Source organism: Oryx dammah, unplaced genomic scaffold, assembly GCF_014754425.2.
Source record: "Oryx dammah isolate SB20612 unplaced genomic scaffold, SCBI_Odam_1.1 HiC_scaffold_13, whole genome shotgun sequence".
Lineage (NCBI taxonomy): Eukaryota > Metazoa > Chordata > Mammalia > Artiodactyla > Bovidae > Oryx > Oryx dammah.
In genome coordinates, this window is record NW_024070197.1 from 29990313 (window position 1) to 30007622 (window position 17310).

Consider the following 17310-nt stretch of genomic DNA (forward strand, 5'->3'; position numbering starts at 1 on the left):
AGAGGGGAGGAGAGGGGAGGAGAGGGGAGGAGAGGGGAGGAGAGGGGCGGGGCTCACAGACCTTCGCGCACGGCTTCTGGTGGTGATCGGGCGCGGATTTCGCCCAAACTCAGTTTCTCTTCCCTCCCCCAGCCGGAGGGGGAGGGGTTCGGTGGGGCTCCCGGTCCCTGCGCTCCTGGCGGCCCCACTCACGGGTCGAGCCTCGACAGGGCAGGAGATGACGAGGCAGAAAGGGCCAGGCGGGGTGGGGATGGGAGCAGCAGCTGCGGCGGGGGCGGGGCGGCCAGGGCTGCCGGGAACCGGGAGGGGGTGGGGAAAAGGGGCCGTTCTTCTCGGGACGCGGGGAGGCCGACCGCAGAGGTCGAGTACCGCCTGGCCGCGTATAGGCAGTCCGCTTTCCCTCATCACCCCGAGCGCGCCGGAGGAGTCGGGGTGGGGACCGTTAAGCCCGCGGACCCAAGTACCCCAGCAATTCCCAGGAGTTTTACACCCATTCTCTTTGCCTGCATAGAGAAGGTTCAGAGGAGACCAGCTTACTGAAGATCACAGAGCGGGTGCACTGCGGTGCTGGGTGTGACCCCTAAAAGCCCCCGATTCCCGGAGGTCGCAGTGGCCATGCGCCATCCCTGGATTCGCACCCGGAGGATGGGGCCTAAGCAGGAGAGCTCGGCCTTGGAGGCATCTCCGCTCTCCAAGGGTTCCTCGATTAACATTAAAGCCCTGAGATTTGGACGTTTCTATGAAAGCAAAGGCACCCCCGACCCATGACTTCTGTGCTCCCTGGTCGGTAGAGGAAAGAGACCAGAAACACGGGGAAAAATGCGGTTTTATGCAGGACTCGGGAATGGAGAGGGGCTGCCAAGTAACTGGGGCTTCACTCAGCGTCCACCAGGGGGCTCAAGGAAGCCGAGCGGGGCGTGCTACTGCCGGCCAGCCCCTCAGCAGGGCTGGCTTCGGTGTGGAGGGTGTCTCAGGGGGAGGGGTTGTCTCCCGCGCCCAGGTAGGAGGCCCGGCTCTCAGGGCTGCTGTAAATGGTTAAAGCTCCAGGCAGGCTGAGGGCTGGGCCTCCTAAAGCCGCTGGGATGTCCAGCAGGAGTGGTGCCCCGAGTGTGGAGTCCTTTCCTAGGAGAAGCGGGGCTGTACTCAGCAGGGAGAGACGGGCATCTCCTTTCTTCGGGGAAGGAGAGCTTCACTCGCCTTGCCCTCTGGTCAGTTGCGATGAAACATCCACTGTCAACCTCCCCCTCTCACCCAGCCTGACTCCGGGGATTTTCCTCCAAAACATCGACTGCCCAGCCCACCCAATCGTGATAGCTCAGGCCCCTCAGGGTCTCCCCCAGGTTCCTGAGTCGCCACATATATTACCTGGGCCTGGAGAATTTAACCCCTTAACTGCCAGCTCAGTCTCACCCTTCTCTGGAACCAAGGGCTGCAACTGCAGAAGAGAACCACAGGAAGCAGCTGGGGAAGGGAGCTGGGGCTTTGGCTGAGGAAGAACAGTGGTGGACTAAAGGGCTTGGCTGAGCAACGCTCAACACCCACCCCCGCCACCCTTCCCACCCCCATCTTACCAGGGACAGCTCCATGTCTAAGTCCATCAGAGTCCATTCCCGCCCTTGGAGGCTGGGGCCCAGCACCTGGGGGGAGCTCTGGGTCAACGGTGTCCTCCCCAAGGTGCCCAAACAGCTGGAGCCCACTTAGCCCTGTGCCCCTGCCTCACTGAACGTGTACTCACATCCAGTGGCCCTGTGGGCTCCACACTTTCAGGGGGGCCCCGAAGCAGCATTGGAGGCAGCAGACTGTCTGGGCTCCGGCCTCCCCTCTCCAGGTCCAGAGGGCCCCTGTGCACAGAGAACTGCTGTTGGCCACTCCTTGCATTAGGTTTCCAAGGAACCTGGATACATCAGGATCTAAATCTGACAACATCTAGAAAGTGTTAGAAGAGGACTTCCCAACCCACACACACAGAAGGGCACAGAGAAAGCACCTTCTGCCTCCTACCTTTGGCCTGAGGTTTGGGTCATGTGCCTAACCTGACCCAGGCACTTATCAGTTCCAGTGGGTCTTAAACTGTCATGTACTTTACAATCGCCCCAGTGGTGGCATTTAAAATGCAGGCTCCTCAGCCCTGCCACTGAGAAGTTTCCACTTTCCAGGGGCCTCTGAAACTGGTGCTCCTTAGAGCAACTCTGCGAAATCAGGTCAGATCATGGCTGCCTCCTCAGCCACCCTGGGGCAGACAAAGCTGGGAGATTTCAGGACTAGCTAGTGCCGGTCTAGCTGCAAAAGTGGCCCATGAGGTTTATAATCACAAATGGGCTTTCTGCTCACCTGTCGGGAACCTCCCTGGGGCCTCTTGGTTCAGGCTGTTGGGCATTCCTGGGCCCCTCAGGGCTGAAGCTCCCCTTCCCCTCCAGGATGGCCTGCACCACAGCCACAGGCAGCGGTGGGGGTGCTGTCACGCAGAAGTCACACTCGTTTGGGGCCAGGGCCAGCCCGGCCTCGCCTTCCCCCCCTGGGCTGGCTGGCTCTTCTTTGAGCAGTGCCAGGCCCTTCTCCCTGCACCAGAGAAAAGCTTCAACCAGACCCTGGCGCTGACCTCTCCCCCTATCCCCACAGCCATGTGGGCTGCCAGGCCCGCCCCCCGCGCTCCCCAGAGGACAGCCCCTGTCCCTCTTACCTCCTGCCACCACTGGAGGGGGAAAGCCTGGTTCCTTCAGGGGAAGGAGAGTCTTCCGGGAGGTCGGAGATGATGGGGCCCCTGGCCCTGTGAGGGCTGCTGAGGCCCAGCGTGGTCTCCGGGAGGGGCTGTAAGTAGAAGATGAGGTTGAGCCTTTCACCTCAAGTCATAGGGTGACTCGGAGCCCGACTGATATCACATGGGCAAGACCTAAGTGGAAAGGCTTGAGGGGGGAGGCTTGGTCCATGCTGGGTCTGGTGGGAGGGAGGCTAGGCTGCATCTTCTCTTCTATTTCTTTCTTTTTTTTTTTATCTCTTCTTTTTGGGGAATGGGGAGAGAACAGGCTCTCTATGGAGAGATGAGAGGAGAAACAAAAACCTACCGACTGGATAAAGTAGGGGTCCTGCAGGAGGGCACCAGGTAAGGGGCAGGCGTTGAATTTGGCTGGCGTTGGGCACCCCTCATCCAGCATCAGCGACCTGTGCAAGGTGGCCAGGGGCACAGGTAGGGGGCTGGGCAGGTTCATCTCCCAGGCCCCTCAGCCTGCATCACCGCCCTCCCACAGGCCCCAGCAGCCACGTCAGCAGAGCTGAGGCCTGTTGCCAGGGCGTCAGTCACATGCTGGAGGCAGAAGGGGCTCCCCCCCCAGAGATGGGGGCCCTTTGGGGCAGAGGGAAAGGAGGAAGCCTGGTTTGGGCCCCAGACCCTCTGCTCTTGGAATACTTTGGGATGAGGGGGAAGGGGATCATGGGGTGGAAGTACAGGGTTAAGGTCCTGGAAGTGAGGGGTCTGAGAGTCAGGGTTTTGGTGGTAGAATTAGGGGTAGGGTAGCCCTGGAATGGGGCTTTTGGGGAGATGGCCATGGGGTGAGGAAGACGGTAGTGCAGGGGGAAAGGCAGGTGAAGGGGTTTCTGAAGGAGAAGGAGTTCTGCCTGGGGCTCTGGCAGGGAGGTGCTGGAAGGGGTGGGGGCGTCTCTGGGGTTCTCACTCACAGCTTCCTCTTAGCTCCTGCGCTGCCAGACCCAGCCTGAAGTGGCCCAAAGAGGCATTGGATCAGCTGAAAAGGAAACAAAGGGTTAACTCATCTCTGGGGCCTTGCCCCTCACTCTAACAAGACACTTCCAGGGGGCTTCCAGGACTGGGTGTTGTGGGGGTTACATTCAGGAGTGGGGTAGGGGGAGAGGAACACCTTGCCGATGACCCGATGCTGTTGACCGTGGCTCTGCCGCAGCGTGACCACCTCCCTCCACAGGATCTCGTTCTGCCTGGGGAAAAGGCGTGGGAGGGTGCTGAGGCATCTGAGAGTTCGCCGGGTCATCACCCCCACCCCCAGAATGGTAGGCCCGCGCCCGCGCCCACTCGGATGGTCGTCCATCCATAGTCAAGAGACTGCCACAGCTCGGCCCACTGGTCTTGGAGGAGGTGCCGAGGCACAAGAGAGGAAGGAGCTGCCCAGAACCGTCTAGAAGCCAGTGTCCTCGCGCCCAGAGCCCCCCTTCTCCCTCCCCATCCTCCTCCGCCCCCTCCCCCCGCACTGCCTGAGTTCCCGCAGCCGCGCCTCGGTGCTCTCCTGCACTCCCCGAAAAGCCTGCACCTCGCCCAGCAGCCGGCCCAGGTCCTCGGGGCGCCAGCGGCCGTCGTCGCCGCGCAGCGCGGGCACCTGAAGGTGGGAGGCTCTCTCAGGTAAGGGTCGCACGAAATAGCTGTCCCACTTCCACCCGGGTTCGCTGGTCACTGCTGGCCGCCCCTAACCTTGCGGCGCACGCGTTCCAGCAGTTGCTCTCGGCCGCGTACGAAGCTCGGGTGCTGGAACTCGACGTGATCCCGTTCGGGTCTTAGCAGGCCACCCTGCTCGATGCTCACCACCTTCCGAAAACCGTCTAGGGAGCGGGGCGCGGGGGCGTAAGTTGCTAAGTCCCCGCGAACCAAGTCACCCACGCTCGATTCCCTCTAGGCCCTAGGGACTCACACATATTGAGTTGCCGCACGAAGCTTGCCATGTTGCTGTGCTTGAAGTATTGGGGCAGCACCTCCTTGGCGAAGCGGCTCTGGTCGCTCACGAGGAAGCTGGTGCCGCTCTGAGGAGAGCACCGCCCGCCCACTCACGGTGCGGGCGGAGACCAGACGACACAGTGAGTGGTGCCCGCCCACGGCCAAGCCAGTGGTCCGGCGCGCGCACACAAACTCGCACTCACTCTGGAGACCGAGACTGTAATTCATGGGGACGTGGGACGAGGCCGGGCCGGAACCAGCTCTGAGGCCTATCCCGGGGCGACCACAATGAACCTCTCTCCCAGCCCACCCAGACTCCCAACTCGGTTCTCTGGGAGGAGGTGCAGAAGCCAGACTTGGGTTCCAGACCCCGACGGCTCCCAGACCCGCGCTGTGACTCTGAGTTAGAATCAGACCCAGCCCTTCCTTTCTCCTGGTCTCTGTTTTCCCATCTGTCTGATGGGATAGGGTGGGAACTAGAAGACCTCAAAGATCCTTCGGGTGCTGGGTCTCCTTCAGAAGGCTCGTACCCTCTCCTCTGCCCGAAGGAAGTCGCCTCACCTCCATCTCCAATATCACAACCCCCTCCCAAGCCGTCGCCTACCCTAGACGGCTGAATCAAGGGACCCATAACCCCGTCCCAGGCAGGGGTTGATGAGCGTGGACGTTCACTGACGTGGAGGAATCCCGGGGACCACTGAGGAAGTCGAGGGGCCCCAGCCCTCACCGGGCTCCAGCGGATCAGGTGGTCGGTGCCCGGGTCGCCCACCAGCGCCCATAGCTTGCCGAGGAAGGCCGGTACTGGGCTGGGGCCCGGCTCCGTGGGCAGCGCGGCCGGCGCTTCCTGCATGGCGCAGTCTCGGCCCCGCTAAGCGCTCGGGCCCGGCCGCCGCGGGCTTGTCAAAGCCGCGGAAAGTGCTGCGTTTGCCGCCCGCCCCGCCCTACTCCGCCTCCCGGCGCCGGGTCAGGCGGGGGCCACGTGCGAACTGGCGGGGCGGGGCTCTGGCCGCGGCCGCACCACCAGTGGACCGAAAGGGCAGTATGGGATCTGATGTGCGTGGGGGCAGGGTGCAGGAGGGAGGGAGACCTGAGTTCGAGTCGCACCCTTCTCAGGCCCGCTGTTTGCTCTTGTGTTCTTTGGGAGAAATCGAGCGTACACAGCCTGATGTAGGCTGGGAAAGCGATGGAATGGGCACAGCCAAGCGGTAGAGGGGCAGATAGGAGCGGGCGAGGGTGGGGAGGAGAAGCAGATACCCTCCCGCGGAACCTGGGACGCTGTCATTCCGAAGATGCCAGGACCCCCGACCCTGACCGCTGCAGCCGCACCGGTAGAAATGGACCTTGAGGTCTCAAACCCTCCCTACCCCTCTTCCAGCCTGTCAGTTCAGAGCAGACCGGGCCTTTCACAGGACGCAGAGATAATGCTTGATTTGTTTATTTCACACTCCGAAAGCACTAACACACACACACCCTGAGGCACAACTTGAGCCAGTGCCCTCCCTCCCCCAACGCCAGGGCCGCCGAGCTAGCGACACGTTTGCAGAGGACTGGGATTGGAGAAGGGTGATCCGAGTACTGCAGGGACAGTGAGTGTCTGCAGATGTTGAAAGCAACGAGTGGGCTCAGGGTGCCCTGGACCGGTACCGACGCCACTCCATAGGCTCCAATCCTCGAGAGGGACAAGAGGCAAGAGTCCCAGAGGAGAGGGCGAACAGCTGGCCCGCCCCTGGGCAAACCCACGCAGCATTTCAGAGGACACACGTCCGCAGGGAGCGGAAAGAGCATTTGTCCCATCACGCCACAAGCGTGGGCCGCCAGGGATGGGGCTCCCGCGTTAGCTTGAGCGTGTAGCTGCGCAGGCGCGGGCAGCGCGCGCGGAAGGCGTGCAGCACGGAAGGTCGCACCACGCAGAAGCAGTGCACCTCGCGCAGGCCCGCGCAGCGAGCTGCCAGCTCCTCCAGTGCGGCGTCCAGCTCTGCCGAGGCGGCGGCGCGCACCTCAAGCGCGCGCAATGTTGCGGCGTAGTGGCGCGCCGCGAAGCGCACTGGGCCTACGGTGTCCCCAGAGAGGCTGAGGCGCAGCGCAGCCACAGGTACGGCCGGCTGCAGGACGCGCGTCACGCTCTCTGCAGGCAGCACCGGCTCTAGCTCCAGCTCTACCTCCAGTCCCGGGTGGCGGCGGCTCAACGCGGCCCAGGCTTCATCAGGCAGGGGGGGCGCGCGTGCGTCTTCCGGACACGCGCACCGCAGGGCGAGGAGCTCGAAAGGCGCGCGCTCTGGCGCTGCCAGTGCCTCGAGCGCGGTGCGCGACAGGCTGGCCAGGTGCAGGCCAAGGGCGCGCAGGCAGGGGCAGGCCTCTAGTAGCTCGAGCACGGACCCCGGCCCTACGCTGCCCACCAGCGTTCTGTTATCCAGAAAAAGGCTGCGGAGCTCCGGACAACCGTGTGCCACCTGCAGCACCAGCGCGTCGTCCAGTGAGAAGGGCAGGCGCCGCAGGTCGAGGTGGCGCAGCGCGCGGGCCGCCCCACAGAGGGCGTGCACCGCGTCCAGGACGTCGCGGCCGGCGTCGAAGAGCGGCTTTTCTCCGCGGCATTCCAGGCACAGGCCTCGCAGCCCGGGGGTACGGCCCGCCAGTGCAGTCAGTAAGTCCGTGGCCGCCCGGCGACTCGACTTCCTCGACGGCTCAAATTCCAGCCATAGATTCTGAACGTGGTCCAGGCAGGCGGACAGATACGGCGGCAGCATGCCTTCCAGCTCACAATCGCAACTTGGGAGTAGAGTGGTGGAGAAAAGGCATGGCCGGCCAAGTCCCTGCGACCTGACAAGAGGTCTCTAACCCACCTCTCTCTCTGGGTTCCGGTTACCATCCCCACTTCCTGCCCCCTACCCACACACCTCCCTGTTCCGACCGTGCCTGGTCGCTCCTAGGTATGGTAGGAGGGAACCCTATCCCTTCCTTCAGACGCATCTGCCGCCAGTTGAAACCGTGCCAGAGAGAGCCAGGATATTTTAGAAAATGGGCTTTCTCATTGGTCTTTCAGGAGGTGGGGCGGGGCCTGTGGGCTGCCGCATTCACATTCCGCCTGTCACTTCTCAGTTGAGTGAGAAAGTAGTTAAATCTCTCTGCCTCAATTTTTTATCTGTGCGATGGAGGTAATAATACTACCCGTACATCACATACAGTATTTGTGAGAATTAGAAAGTGGTATACGTAAGGCCCTTAGAACAATGGTTGGTACACAATAGGTGGCCAATGTTAGAAATGACGCTTTTTAATATGGGGAAGAGTCACTGCATCTCCCCAACCTCTGACTCTACCAAGACTGGGAGAAAGTGGGAGGGGGAAGAGCCTGCTCACCTGATGCTCGTGTCGTGCCACACAGCGCTGCAGGTGGCAGCGGCAGCCCAAGCTCTGCAGACCCTCGCTGCAGCAGCGCGGTCAGGCAGGGGCAGGTGGCGGAAAATGAGCGCCAGCACCTCCTCCGGCAGCTGTTCTCCAGGCTCGGCCATGGCCAGGTGGGGTCCCCCCTGCAGGAAGGCCACAGTGTTGAGGGGGACACCTGGAGCCTATGTGTAGAAATGCGTGGGGCCCAGGATCCGCTATGTAAATTTGTAGAGCCCAGTGCAAAATGAAAATGTGGTCTCTCTGTTTAAAATATTATCGAGGATTACAAGACCGTGACAGCAGAGATGTAACCAAGCTATTAAACCAAGCCTGGGACTCTGTACACAGATCTCAGACCCATTAAATCTGCCTGGGATGCCGAGCATTTCTGATTCTTCCTTTAAACTATGTTCTCACATGTTGAACAAATGCACGTTTTATAATACTCTATTAGAAGGAACTCAACCACGACCCATGCACCAGGTTGATAAAACCAAATACCCGGATTTGGGACGATGCTGTCAGATCTTTCTCCTAGTAACCAGTCTTCTCTGAGGAAGTTGGAGGGCCATTGCCCAGGCCCTGACTCCAGACCACCACGTCTTCCCCAACCCCTCGCCCAAGTCTCCCTCTAACGCACCATCACGGCGGCCAGAGAGCCCGGACTAGTCTCATAGAGGTCACTGAACTGCTTGCCTCCCAACTTTGACCCTGAGTACTTAGGGAACGATGGAGCCCAAACACCAAGGGCCATTGAAATGGCTTCTAAAAGGGCGCTGGGCACCAGAATCACCCGGACATTTGTTCACACTACAGATTTCATGGCCCCACCTACTAAATCAAGCTCTCCTCAAACAGTAGGGCCCAGGAATGTGAATTTCAACAAGTGCAGGTGTATGCCACAGGTCCCAAGTTGAGAAACCCGGTCCTAGTCCCACCCGTCACTAGAGAGTGACGGCAGGGTTAATAGGGCGGGAACATTAAGGAAAACTTTTAATTGGCAGGGTCCAGGAGCCAATCAGGAAGCAGAGGTGCGGGTGGGGCGTAGCTGAATACGCAAGGAGAAGGGAGGCTCCTTCCTCCGCTTCACTGGGGGAGACAACTTGGGTTCTTCCAATGGGATGCCAGCGAGGCAGAGAAAATCTTGGGGTTGTGGGGGCCTGAGGGGCTCTGGATTCAAATTCCGATCCTGAACCCCGAGCAGCCCAGGCGTTTTAGGCTCAACTAGAATTCCGCAGACCCACATCAGAGCGCGGCCTTTGTTGGAGACTGTGCGTCCTTTTTGAAGTTGCCAATTTTAGTTTAAGGTGCTTAAAGGTTTTTGTGCAGAACGTTTGACGCCACTGGCCAATTTTCTATTTTCCCATATTTTCTAGGCTAACTGTCCCTGCTGGAATTTGTGTCTCGAGTACCCGGGAGTTTCTGATACCCTCCGTCACGCTTGAACTTAGCACCCAGTTCAGAGTATCAGGTAGAATCAGAGGAGCTCGACCACCCAGAAGGGGACGCCCCCTCGTTGCTCCATCAGTTACCCGCTGGAGGAAGAGGATCGGCTCTCACCCTGGGGCCCTCCGGCCTCGTAAGAACCGCAAGTCCTCGAAGTCCCTTGCCGCGGGCAGTTCCGCCTGCTGTTTGACCTCAGGCGCCAGTGTCTTACCTGCGCAGCGGATCGGGTGAGCTTTGCCCAGAGTCTGGGGACTGGCCGCAGAGGACGGTGGCGGGAAGGAACCGCGGGGAACCCGGGGGGCGGGACGCCGGGACGGACGGGGCGGCTCGGACTGGGGTGCCGCCCCTGCGCTCCGCGCACACCCGGAAGCAGCGCGAGTCCAGTGGAAGCCGGCGGGCGTGGGAATCCAGGCCGGGCCCAGGCGGCCAGGTTAGTGCAGAGGGTGGGTGGGCTTTCCGTTGCTGGAAGAAGCCGAGGCGGATCCTGGCTCAGAAGCACGGGCGCGGTGCGGTTGTCACCCGCGGCTGCTCGGGTCAGGTGGTGGTGGTGGTGGCCTATTGGGCTGTTTCCGTGGGAGGCTGGAGCGAGGGTACCGACGCTGACCCCTGCGAGTGCCTTGTCCCATAGGGGCTTTCAAGGGGCGGCAGGGCCCTGTGGGTGAGAGGACGGGGTGGTGCTGGTTCTGAACAGACATTCGAGAGATACCCCTTGCCGGTTAGAGCCAGTAGCAAGCGCGAAACTCCAGCAGGAGGGTGGGCTAGTGGGAGGCCGGGGAGCTCCCTTCTAGAGCTCTGAGAGGCTCTGCTTGAGTATATGCTGGGGCTAGCAGCTTTTCAGTCCTTGGGAGGCCACGCCTGCCGGTCGTCACCGCCTAGCCGGCTAGAAGTGGAGCTACTCAGGACTTTTACTGTTCAGTCGCTAAGTCGTGTCCAGCTCTTTGCGACCCCGTGAATTGTAGCACGCCAGGCTTCCCTGTCCTTCACCATCTCTCAGAGTTTGCTCAAACTCATGTCCACTGAGTCAGTGATGCCATCCAACCATCTCATCCTCTGTCAGTGTTAATGGAGCGCTGCGCCGGCTGGCTACCGATGGCAGGGGCACATTTTCCTGAGTCGGTACCCATGTGTCCCTTACGATCTCAGCCCAACTAAGGGTTCCCAGGACCCCATCGAGCCCCACTGGTAGAGAGGCGGACTCCAGGTGGGTGGGGCGCGGGGCTTCCCGAGGAGGGGCTTCTGTGAAGGGACACAGTTCTCAAGGGGGCTTAGCTAGCCAAGGCCCGCCTCTCACCCCGCCCCACCCTGCCACTTCTCAACAGTTATCAGGCTGTTTGACTTCTCCCCTTACAGTCCTAGAGAGAATGACAGAGATTCCCCCTCCTCTTGGTTTGCAGTGTCCTGCAGGCTGGCCAGTTGGGCAGAGGACTGTCTGGTCCTGCCCTTACTTACCCACCCTATGGGGTCAGCACCCTCCAGTCAAGGGGCTAAGAAGATGTGAAAGAGGAAATGTTTTGGGGCCAGGTTCCCACTTCTCCACTCTGGGCCAATACCCCAGGACTTCCCACTTGTCTCTCTACTGCTCTTGGTCCCACTTGTCATCTACCCTGTTTTTGTTTTGTTTTGCTTTTTAAGAAAAACAAATATGCCTTTTTAATACAAAAGAAATGTCTCTATTTTGCATAAAGTAGAATATTTAAATGAAAGTAAAAACCACCCCAATCTCCCCCTTCCCCAAGACAAATAAACAATGCTAATTTTTTTGTTAATTTCTATTGTTTTGGATAAACACACAAGTATTAGTAAGGTTTCTACCAAAAGATTATGGGAGGAGCTGGTCAAAAGATATGTTCCCTGTGCTCAAACTCAGGGTAGGGTTATCAGGTATCATTCTTCCTGCCAGGTCTGGGTGAAAGTGGAGGGTGCCATTTCTCTTTTCCTTTATTACTATTTTTTACATTTGCCAGCTGTACCTCACAGCTTGAGGGATCTTAGTTTCCTGACGAGGGATTGAACCCAGGCCCTTGGCAGTGAAAGCACCGAGTCCTAACCACCGGACCACCAGGGAATTCCCTTGAACCCATTTTTCTAGGAAAAGGGTATAATGTTGCCTCAGATAAGGTCTGAAGGAGGAGGCAGGGCAGTTCTCCACCTGTTGCTCATAGTGCTGTAGCTGGGAGGCCACTTTCAGGCCAGTGCCATGGTTCCCTAGCTGAGAATTTTGCTCCTTGATCTAGAGCTAGGATTTTGTTGAAGATAGATTGAGGAGATGCTAATGCCAAGGGCCCTGACTGTGTTTGGACAGAGAAGGAGCCTGTATAAGAACAACTTGAATGGCATCAGACAAGAGACTAAAAGACTTGAGACTAAAAAGGAATGATTTAATTCACATAACAGAAAAGTCCAAGATGCAGCTAGAGCCGCGGACATGGTGTGGTTAGGGGTACACTTCTTCATCTCTTGGCTCTGTAGCTTTCTATGCCAGTTTCATTCTCAGTCAGGCTGAGAACAGCAAAGGAGACCTACCCTTCCTTCTAGCTCAGCTTCAAGATAGGAAAGGGAAACCTGTTCCTCTTTCCTGTTGGTTTAGTTGCTAAGTCGTGTCTGGCAGTCCATAGACTGTAGCCACCAGGCTCCTTCCATGGGATTCTCCAGGCATGAATACTGGAGTGGGTTGCCATTTCCTTCTCCAGGGGATCTTCCAACTCAGGGATTGAACCCAGGTCTCCTGCATTGAAGGCAGACACTTTACTGACTGAGCCACCAGGGAAGCCCAAATTGCAGGTTGATTCTGATAGGTCCAATATGAGTCCTATGCCCAACTCAGAACAAACCATTTCAGGAAGGTGAATGGAAGATGCAGATTGGCTAGGCTGGACGTCAGGAGCAAGGTTGGTCCTTCCAGCAGGCCTGTGGATTGAGAAAAGGGTAGAGGGAAGTCCCCGAGGTCAGTCAGGACTGGGGTAGAGAATCTGGGCAGGTGCAAACTACAGGTGTCCTTTGAAGTGAAACTGGGAGGTACAGCAGGAATGCCTGAGAAGACACCTAAGTGGGGGGCTCTGGGATCCCTGCTGCCGCTGCTGCTGCGTCACTTCAGTCATGTCCAACTCTGTGCGACCCCATAGACGGCAGCCCACCAGGCTCCCCCGTCCCTGGGATTCTCCAGGCAAGAACGCTGGAGTGGGTTGCCATTTCCTTCTCCAATGCATGAACGTGAAAAGTGAAAGTGAAGTCACTCAGTCGTATCAGACTCTTTGCGACCCCATGGACTGCAGCCTACCAGGCTCCTCCGTTCATGGGAGTTTCCAGGCAAGAGTACTGGAGTGGGTTGCCATTGCCTTCTCCTGTGGGGATCCTCAAATTTGAGGGCATACCAGGACATGAATCTGCTTGTGCTGTGGGGCATAGGCACCATCCAGGAGGAGGGTGTCTCCAGTCAGCTTAAAAAGAGAGACACCCTGCCCTGAGGAGGGGGGCAGAACTTCTTTCCTTTTACTGCAACATTGTCCCTCTCCTCTCTCACCCCTGTGACCCTGAGCTCTTTCTCAGAGAAGGCAGTGGAAGGACAGTCCTGACTACAGCTCTTAGCCGAGCTGGGACCAGAAGCAAAAGGAGCTGCCTAGGGGATTATGAATTTACCTTCACAAGTACCTCGCCAGCTGGGTGGGGACAGCTGGGCCACTTGGGACTGGAAAGCTGTCTCCAGGGCTGGGCCGGCGGTGATCTGAATGCCTATTTCTGTCCCCAGGAGGCAAGATGGCGGCTGGGCCAAATGGGCTTGAGGAGTGGGTGGGCAGCGCATACCTGTTTGTGGAGTCCTCGCTGGACAAAGTGGTCTTGTCCGATGCCTACGCTCACCAGCAGCAGAAAGTGGGAATGTACAGGGCTCTCCGGACTGCCCTGGCAGGTGTGTGGCTGGGCAGGCACTTGGGGAAGAAAGGGCAGCCTGGGGCTTTTGTGGGCGGGGCCAGGGACTGAAACCCACCCCTACCTCTTCAACTCTGTGGGCTTGTGCTTAATCACTGCTTTGAGGAAAAGATTCCTTGGGGATGACAGGAGGATGCCCGGTTATGTAGTCTTTCTTCTCTGGTACGCATAAGTGCCCTTCAGTATAGACTTGTGTCCCTGTGTCTGTGTGTAGTCTACCTATGTGTGCACTAATATCCCCCTACTCCATGCACTGCACCCCCACCCCCAACTCAGGCCGCTTGCTCACTGCTTTCTACTAATCTTACACTTTCTCTTTTCTTTTCCTCTCTCACTGCAGCACTCCTTGCCCAAGACCCTTCCCCAGTACCTCCCTTTCCAGCCTACTTTTCCCATCTCAGGGCAGAGGCCACAGGAGGTTGGGGGATCTGGCCCCAGCCTCAGAACAGCGAGAGCCCCTCTCCTTGCGAGGGGGGAAGCAGTACTAGGAGGCGGAAGACCTGAAAGCTCCCGCCCACTGCATGGCCAGCTGCCTACCCAGAGGTCTTGGCTTCTCCGGGGCAAACGCCCCTTTCTATGCTGCAGTCTCTTCCATGTCCCTTTTGCCAACCCTCATTTGAGGCTTCAGGGATGCAGCGAGAGTGGCACCCACTCCGTCTCAGGGTGATCCCTGTGATAGGTCCTGGCCTTTATTCTGGGTTTTTGCTGTTTGCCTCATCATTCTGCTTCCCAGCCGGGAGCTCTGGGGTATACCCGCGCTCCTAGGTGTCTGGGGATGGGGTAGGCATCTCATCTCAGGCTCATTCCTTCTCCGGCCTCATGGAGCACGGCCCCCCATGGGGACCGCATGGCGCCTGACTGCCCCCCTCCGCAGAGAGTGGCGGGAGCCCCGACGTGCTGCAGATGCTCAAGATCCACCGCAGCGACCCGCAGTTGATCGTGCAACTGCGTTTCAGCGGGCGCCTGGCGTGCAGCCGCTTCCTCCGCGCCTACCGCGAGGGGGCGCTGCGAGCCACGCTGCAAGGGTGCCTGGCTCGGGCACTGGCCCTGAACTCGGTGCCGTTGCAACTGGAGCTGCGCGCTGGCGCCGAGCAGCTGGATGCCTTGCTGACCGACGAGGAGCGCTGTTTGAACTGCATATGCGCCCAGAAGGTGCGGCCGGGCTGGGGCCAGGGTAGGGTGGGGCGGGAATTCGCTGCGGAGACCTCCACCGACGCCGCACTCTCCTCTTTAGCCTGACCGGCTCCGGGATGAGGAACTCACAGAGTTGGAGGATGCGCTCAGGAATCTGACGTGCGGCTCGGCGGCGGGCCAGGGGAGCGACGTGCAAGGCACTCCAGCCCCCTCGCAGTCCCTGGCACCTTCTCCGCCGGAGGAGAAACCGCCACCACCGCCGCCTGGCCATACTTTTTTGTTCCAGGGTCAGCCCATAGGTGAGACTCCCGGAGAGAGGGAAAGGCAGGATCCTCAGGAGGATGAAGCTTGGAGAGGGGCGAGGTAGTCATGGCCGGAATGGAAGGGTATCCCGAGCTCACTCCCTCCCCACTCTCTCTGCAGTGAACCGGCCGCTGAACCTGCAGGATCAACAGAAGTTCGCCCGCTCCGTGGGCCTCAAGTGGCGCAAGGTGGGGCGCTCTCTGCAGCGCAGCTGCCGCGCGCTGCGGGACCCGGCGCTGGACTCACTGGCCTATGAATACGAGCGCGAAGGACTGTACGAGCAGGCCTTCCAGCTGCTGCGGCGCTTTGTGCAGGCTGAGGGCCGCCGCGCCACGCTGCAGCGCCTGGTGGAGGCGCTCGAGGAGAACGAGCTCACCAGCCTGGCGGAGGACTTGCTGGGCCTGGCGAATCCTGACGGCAGCCTGGTCTAGGCCGAGTACCAGAGAAAGGGGAGGTCGGTCAGTTGCGCAGCCAGGGTTTGGAGCACCTGGATGACCGTAGGGTCCCTTCTGCTGCTACTACTGACCTCTTGTCCACCATGAAACTCTGAGACCACACTTAGCAACCCCACTTAGCTGAGCTGCTGGAGCTGCTGCGCAGAGATGATGGCGGCCCTCTCCAGGAGTCAGACAAGCACCCACCATGTCTGGGGGGTGCCACTGGGCGTTGTGTTCTAGATACTAGAATAGAGACAGAGTGAATGGGTCTCTATCCTAGTATCTCGAACAGACCTGCTGCAAGGTCTGCTTCACCTTCTCTCACCCTAGAAGAAGGGCTTTCAGCCAGACTTTACCTCTTCATTCATTATTATTCATTAAGGACCTGCTGTATCCTAGGCATCATCCTGGGTGCTGCAAATACTGTGGTGAACAAAACACAATTCTTGTCTGTCGTCAGTTCACACTCAGTGTGCAACTCTGAATATAAAGTAATAAAATACTACCCATTTTTTGGATGTGAAAAATACAAGGCGTTGTGGGAACCTGAGCAGGGGCCTAACCCAGGTTAGGGGTTAGGCTTCCTTGGGGAGAAATGAGTGTGAATATTGGAGGGGGGGGTGGAATGAGAGAAGGGCAGTATTCTTGACATGGCCAGCCTCAGGTGAAGTCTTGAGGAATGTGAGAGGGAGGGGATGTTAGAACAGAAGGTTTACAGTGGCTGGATCTAGGAGTGGGTGGATTTGCAGAGACCTATTGGAGAGTGCGGGAGGCAGAGGCATTTTACAAGAGTTTGGATTTTATCCAGAGGCAAGTGAGAGGCCTTTAAAGGGGTTTGACAGTTCAGGCTGGGAGTGAGGATTCAGAGGGAGAAAGTACAGTCCCCAGGCTGAGGCAGTTGGTAGCAGAGATGGAGGGAAAGGATGAACACTGAGAGTTGTTTAGGACAAAGGACAACAGGCCTGGTGACACTGAGTGAGGTGAGCACTCCAGAGTTTCTGAGTTTCCAGTCAGATGGGAGGCGTGATCTGCTTGCTGAAATAGGGGCCCTGGGGAAGGTGAAGCGCTTGCTCTGTTTGGGACAAGCTGGGCATGATGTTCCTGTCGAACACCAGGAGTTCAAGGATAGCTAGAGCTGTAGTTCTGAGTTCAGGAGAGGGTCAAGGGTAAGGACTCTGAAACGTACAGGTGGGAGTAGGTGGGACAGCCCAGGCGGAGGTCCTGAAGGACACCAACTGGAAAAAAGCAACCCAAAGAGGAAGGAGGAAAACCAGACTGGAAGACAGAAGAATGGCTCTACCTGCTGTGATGGAGGCTGAGAATTTGTGAAGGCCGAGGAGTGTCCACTGGAGTCAGGGAAAAGGTTACTAGGTGGAGGCTGTTTCTGAGACATAGTGGGGACAGCCTGATACCAGACCACAGGAGGGATGGGAGTGGAAGCCGTAGGGAAAGCCACAGATAGGAGAGGACTCCTGAAAAGTCTGTGAGCAGGAGGGTGAGGCCCAGGATGGAGGGTTTACTTTGGAAGGGAGAACATTGGTGGGAAGAAGTCAGAAGGAGCAGTCACCACTGGGAAAGAAGATGGTGCTGGGTAGCAATGCTGGTTCCCTAGTCTGCCCTCAGAAACTCCGAGGTGGGGTTGTCTACTCCAGGCCCCACTGCGTGGGGCCAGGAGGCTCTGAGTTCCAGGGAGAGAGAGATGGCAGCATAGCTGGGCAAGGTCTGGCCTCTCAGTCTTCAACTCTGCCCGCCTGGGTTCCGATCAAACCCTTTGCACACTGACCTACTTCTGGAGTTCCCCAAGCTGAACCAATCCCTGCCAGCCTGTCTGGCCTGCAGTGGGCCCAGGCGTGGTGATTTCCTCCTGCAGGAGGCTATGCTGGCCTGGGCCACTAGGGACTAGAGGACTTAGAACTGCTTCTGCAGAGACAGATTGAAGTGCTCACCTGTGAAGTTAAAGCAGACAGGGTTGGCCCCCTCTCCTGTACCCTGAGGATGGGTAGGGAGAGG

At 58.6% G+C, this 17310-nt stretch overlaps 4 protein-coding genes across 15 annotated transcripts in view; 1 reads left to right on the forward strand and 3 right to left on the reverse strand.

Moving 5' to 3' along the window:
* Positions 1 to 270, reverse strand: part of NOL3 (nucleolar protein 3) — a 3736-nt gene extending 3466 nt beyond the window's left edge. The window contains exon 1 of one of the 2 annotated variants that reach the window (XM_040253405.1): positions 62 to 270. The gene's annotated coding sequence lies outside the window, so the exon portion shown is untranslated. The remainder of the gene's footprint in view (positions 1 to 61) is intronic. The other variant, XM_040253406.1, reaches the window with a different exon arrangement.
* Positions 271 to 807: 537 nt separating this feature from the next.
* Positions 808 to 5633, reverse strand: HSF4 (heat shock transcription factor 4). Of its 10 annotated transcripts, none has more exons than XM_040253394.1 (13): positions 5400 to 5615; positions 4650 to 4758; positions 4433 to 4560; positions 4216 to 4340; positions 3870 to 3945; positions 3673 to 3737; positions 3063 to 3083; positions 2681 to 2808; positions 2332 to 2455; positions 1736 to 1841; positions 1572 to 1637; positions 1366 to 1486; positions 808 to 1122 (listed from the first exon to the last, which is right to left on the reverse strand). In XM_040253394.1, the coding sequence occupies exons 1-13, from the start codon at positions 5520 to 5522 to the stop codon at positions 971 to 973; spliced, it is 1344 nt and encodes a 447-aa protein (XP_040109328.1). In that variant the 5' UTR covers positions 5523 to 5615; the 3' UTR covers positions 808 to 970. The 10 variants fall into 10 exon arrangements, 7 of the variants coding, with proteins under 7 accessions (XP_040109328.1, XP_040109324.1, XP_040109330.1 ...); XM_040253390.1 differs by having other exon boundaries at positions 2332 to 2559; positions 3063 to 3159; XM_040253396.1 differs by having other exon boundaries at positions 1366 to 1435; positions 2681 to 2833; positions 3059 to 3159.
* Positions 5634 to 6091: 458 nt separating this feature from the next.
* On the reverse strand, positions 6092 to 9835 carry FBXL8 (F-box and leucine rich repeat protein 8). Of its 2 annotated transcripts, XM_040253402.1 has the most exons (3): positions 9714 to 9835; positions 8030 to 8199; positions 6092 to 7438 (listed from the first exon to the last, which is right to left on the reverse strand). In XM_040253402.1, the coding sequence occupies exons 2-3, from the start codon at positions 8179 to 8181 to the stop codon at positions 6466 to 6468; spliced, it is 1125 nt and encodes a 374-aa protein (XP_040109336.1). In that variant the 5' UTR covers positions 8182 to 8199; positions 9714 to 9835; the 3' UTR covers positions 6092 to 6465. The 2 variants fall into 2 exon arrangements, with proteins under 2 accessions (XP_040109336.1, XP_040109337.1); XM_040253403.1 differs by lacking the exons at positions 8030 to 8199; positions 9714 to 9835 and adding an exon at positions 7517 to 8023 and having other exon boundaries at positions 6092 to 7484.
* TRADD (TNFRSF1A associated via death domain) lies at positions 9097 to 15827 on the forward strand. The gene is made up of 6 exons (XM_040253404.1): positions 9097 to 9327; positions 9433 to 9932; positions 13248 to 13406; positions 14301 to 14578; positions 14661 to 14859; positions 14984 to 15827. The coding sequence occupies exons 3-6, from the start codon at positions 13256 to 13258 to the stop codon at positions 15292 to 15294; spliced, it is 939 nt and encodes a 312-aa protein (XP_040109338.1). The 5' UTR covers positions 9097 to 9327; positions 9433 to 9932; positions 13248 to 13255; the 3' UTR covers positions 15295 to 15827.
* The last annotated feature ends 1483 nt before the right edge of the window (positions 15828 to 17310 follow it).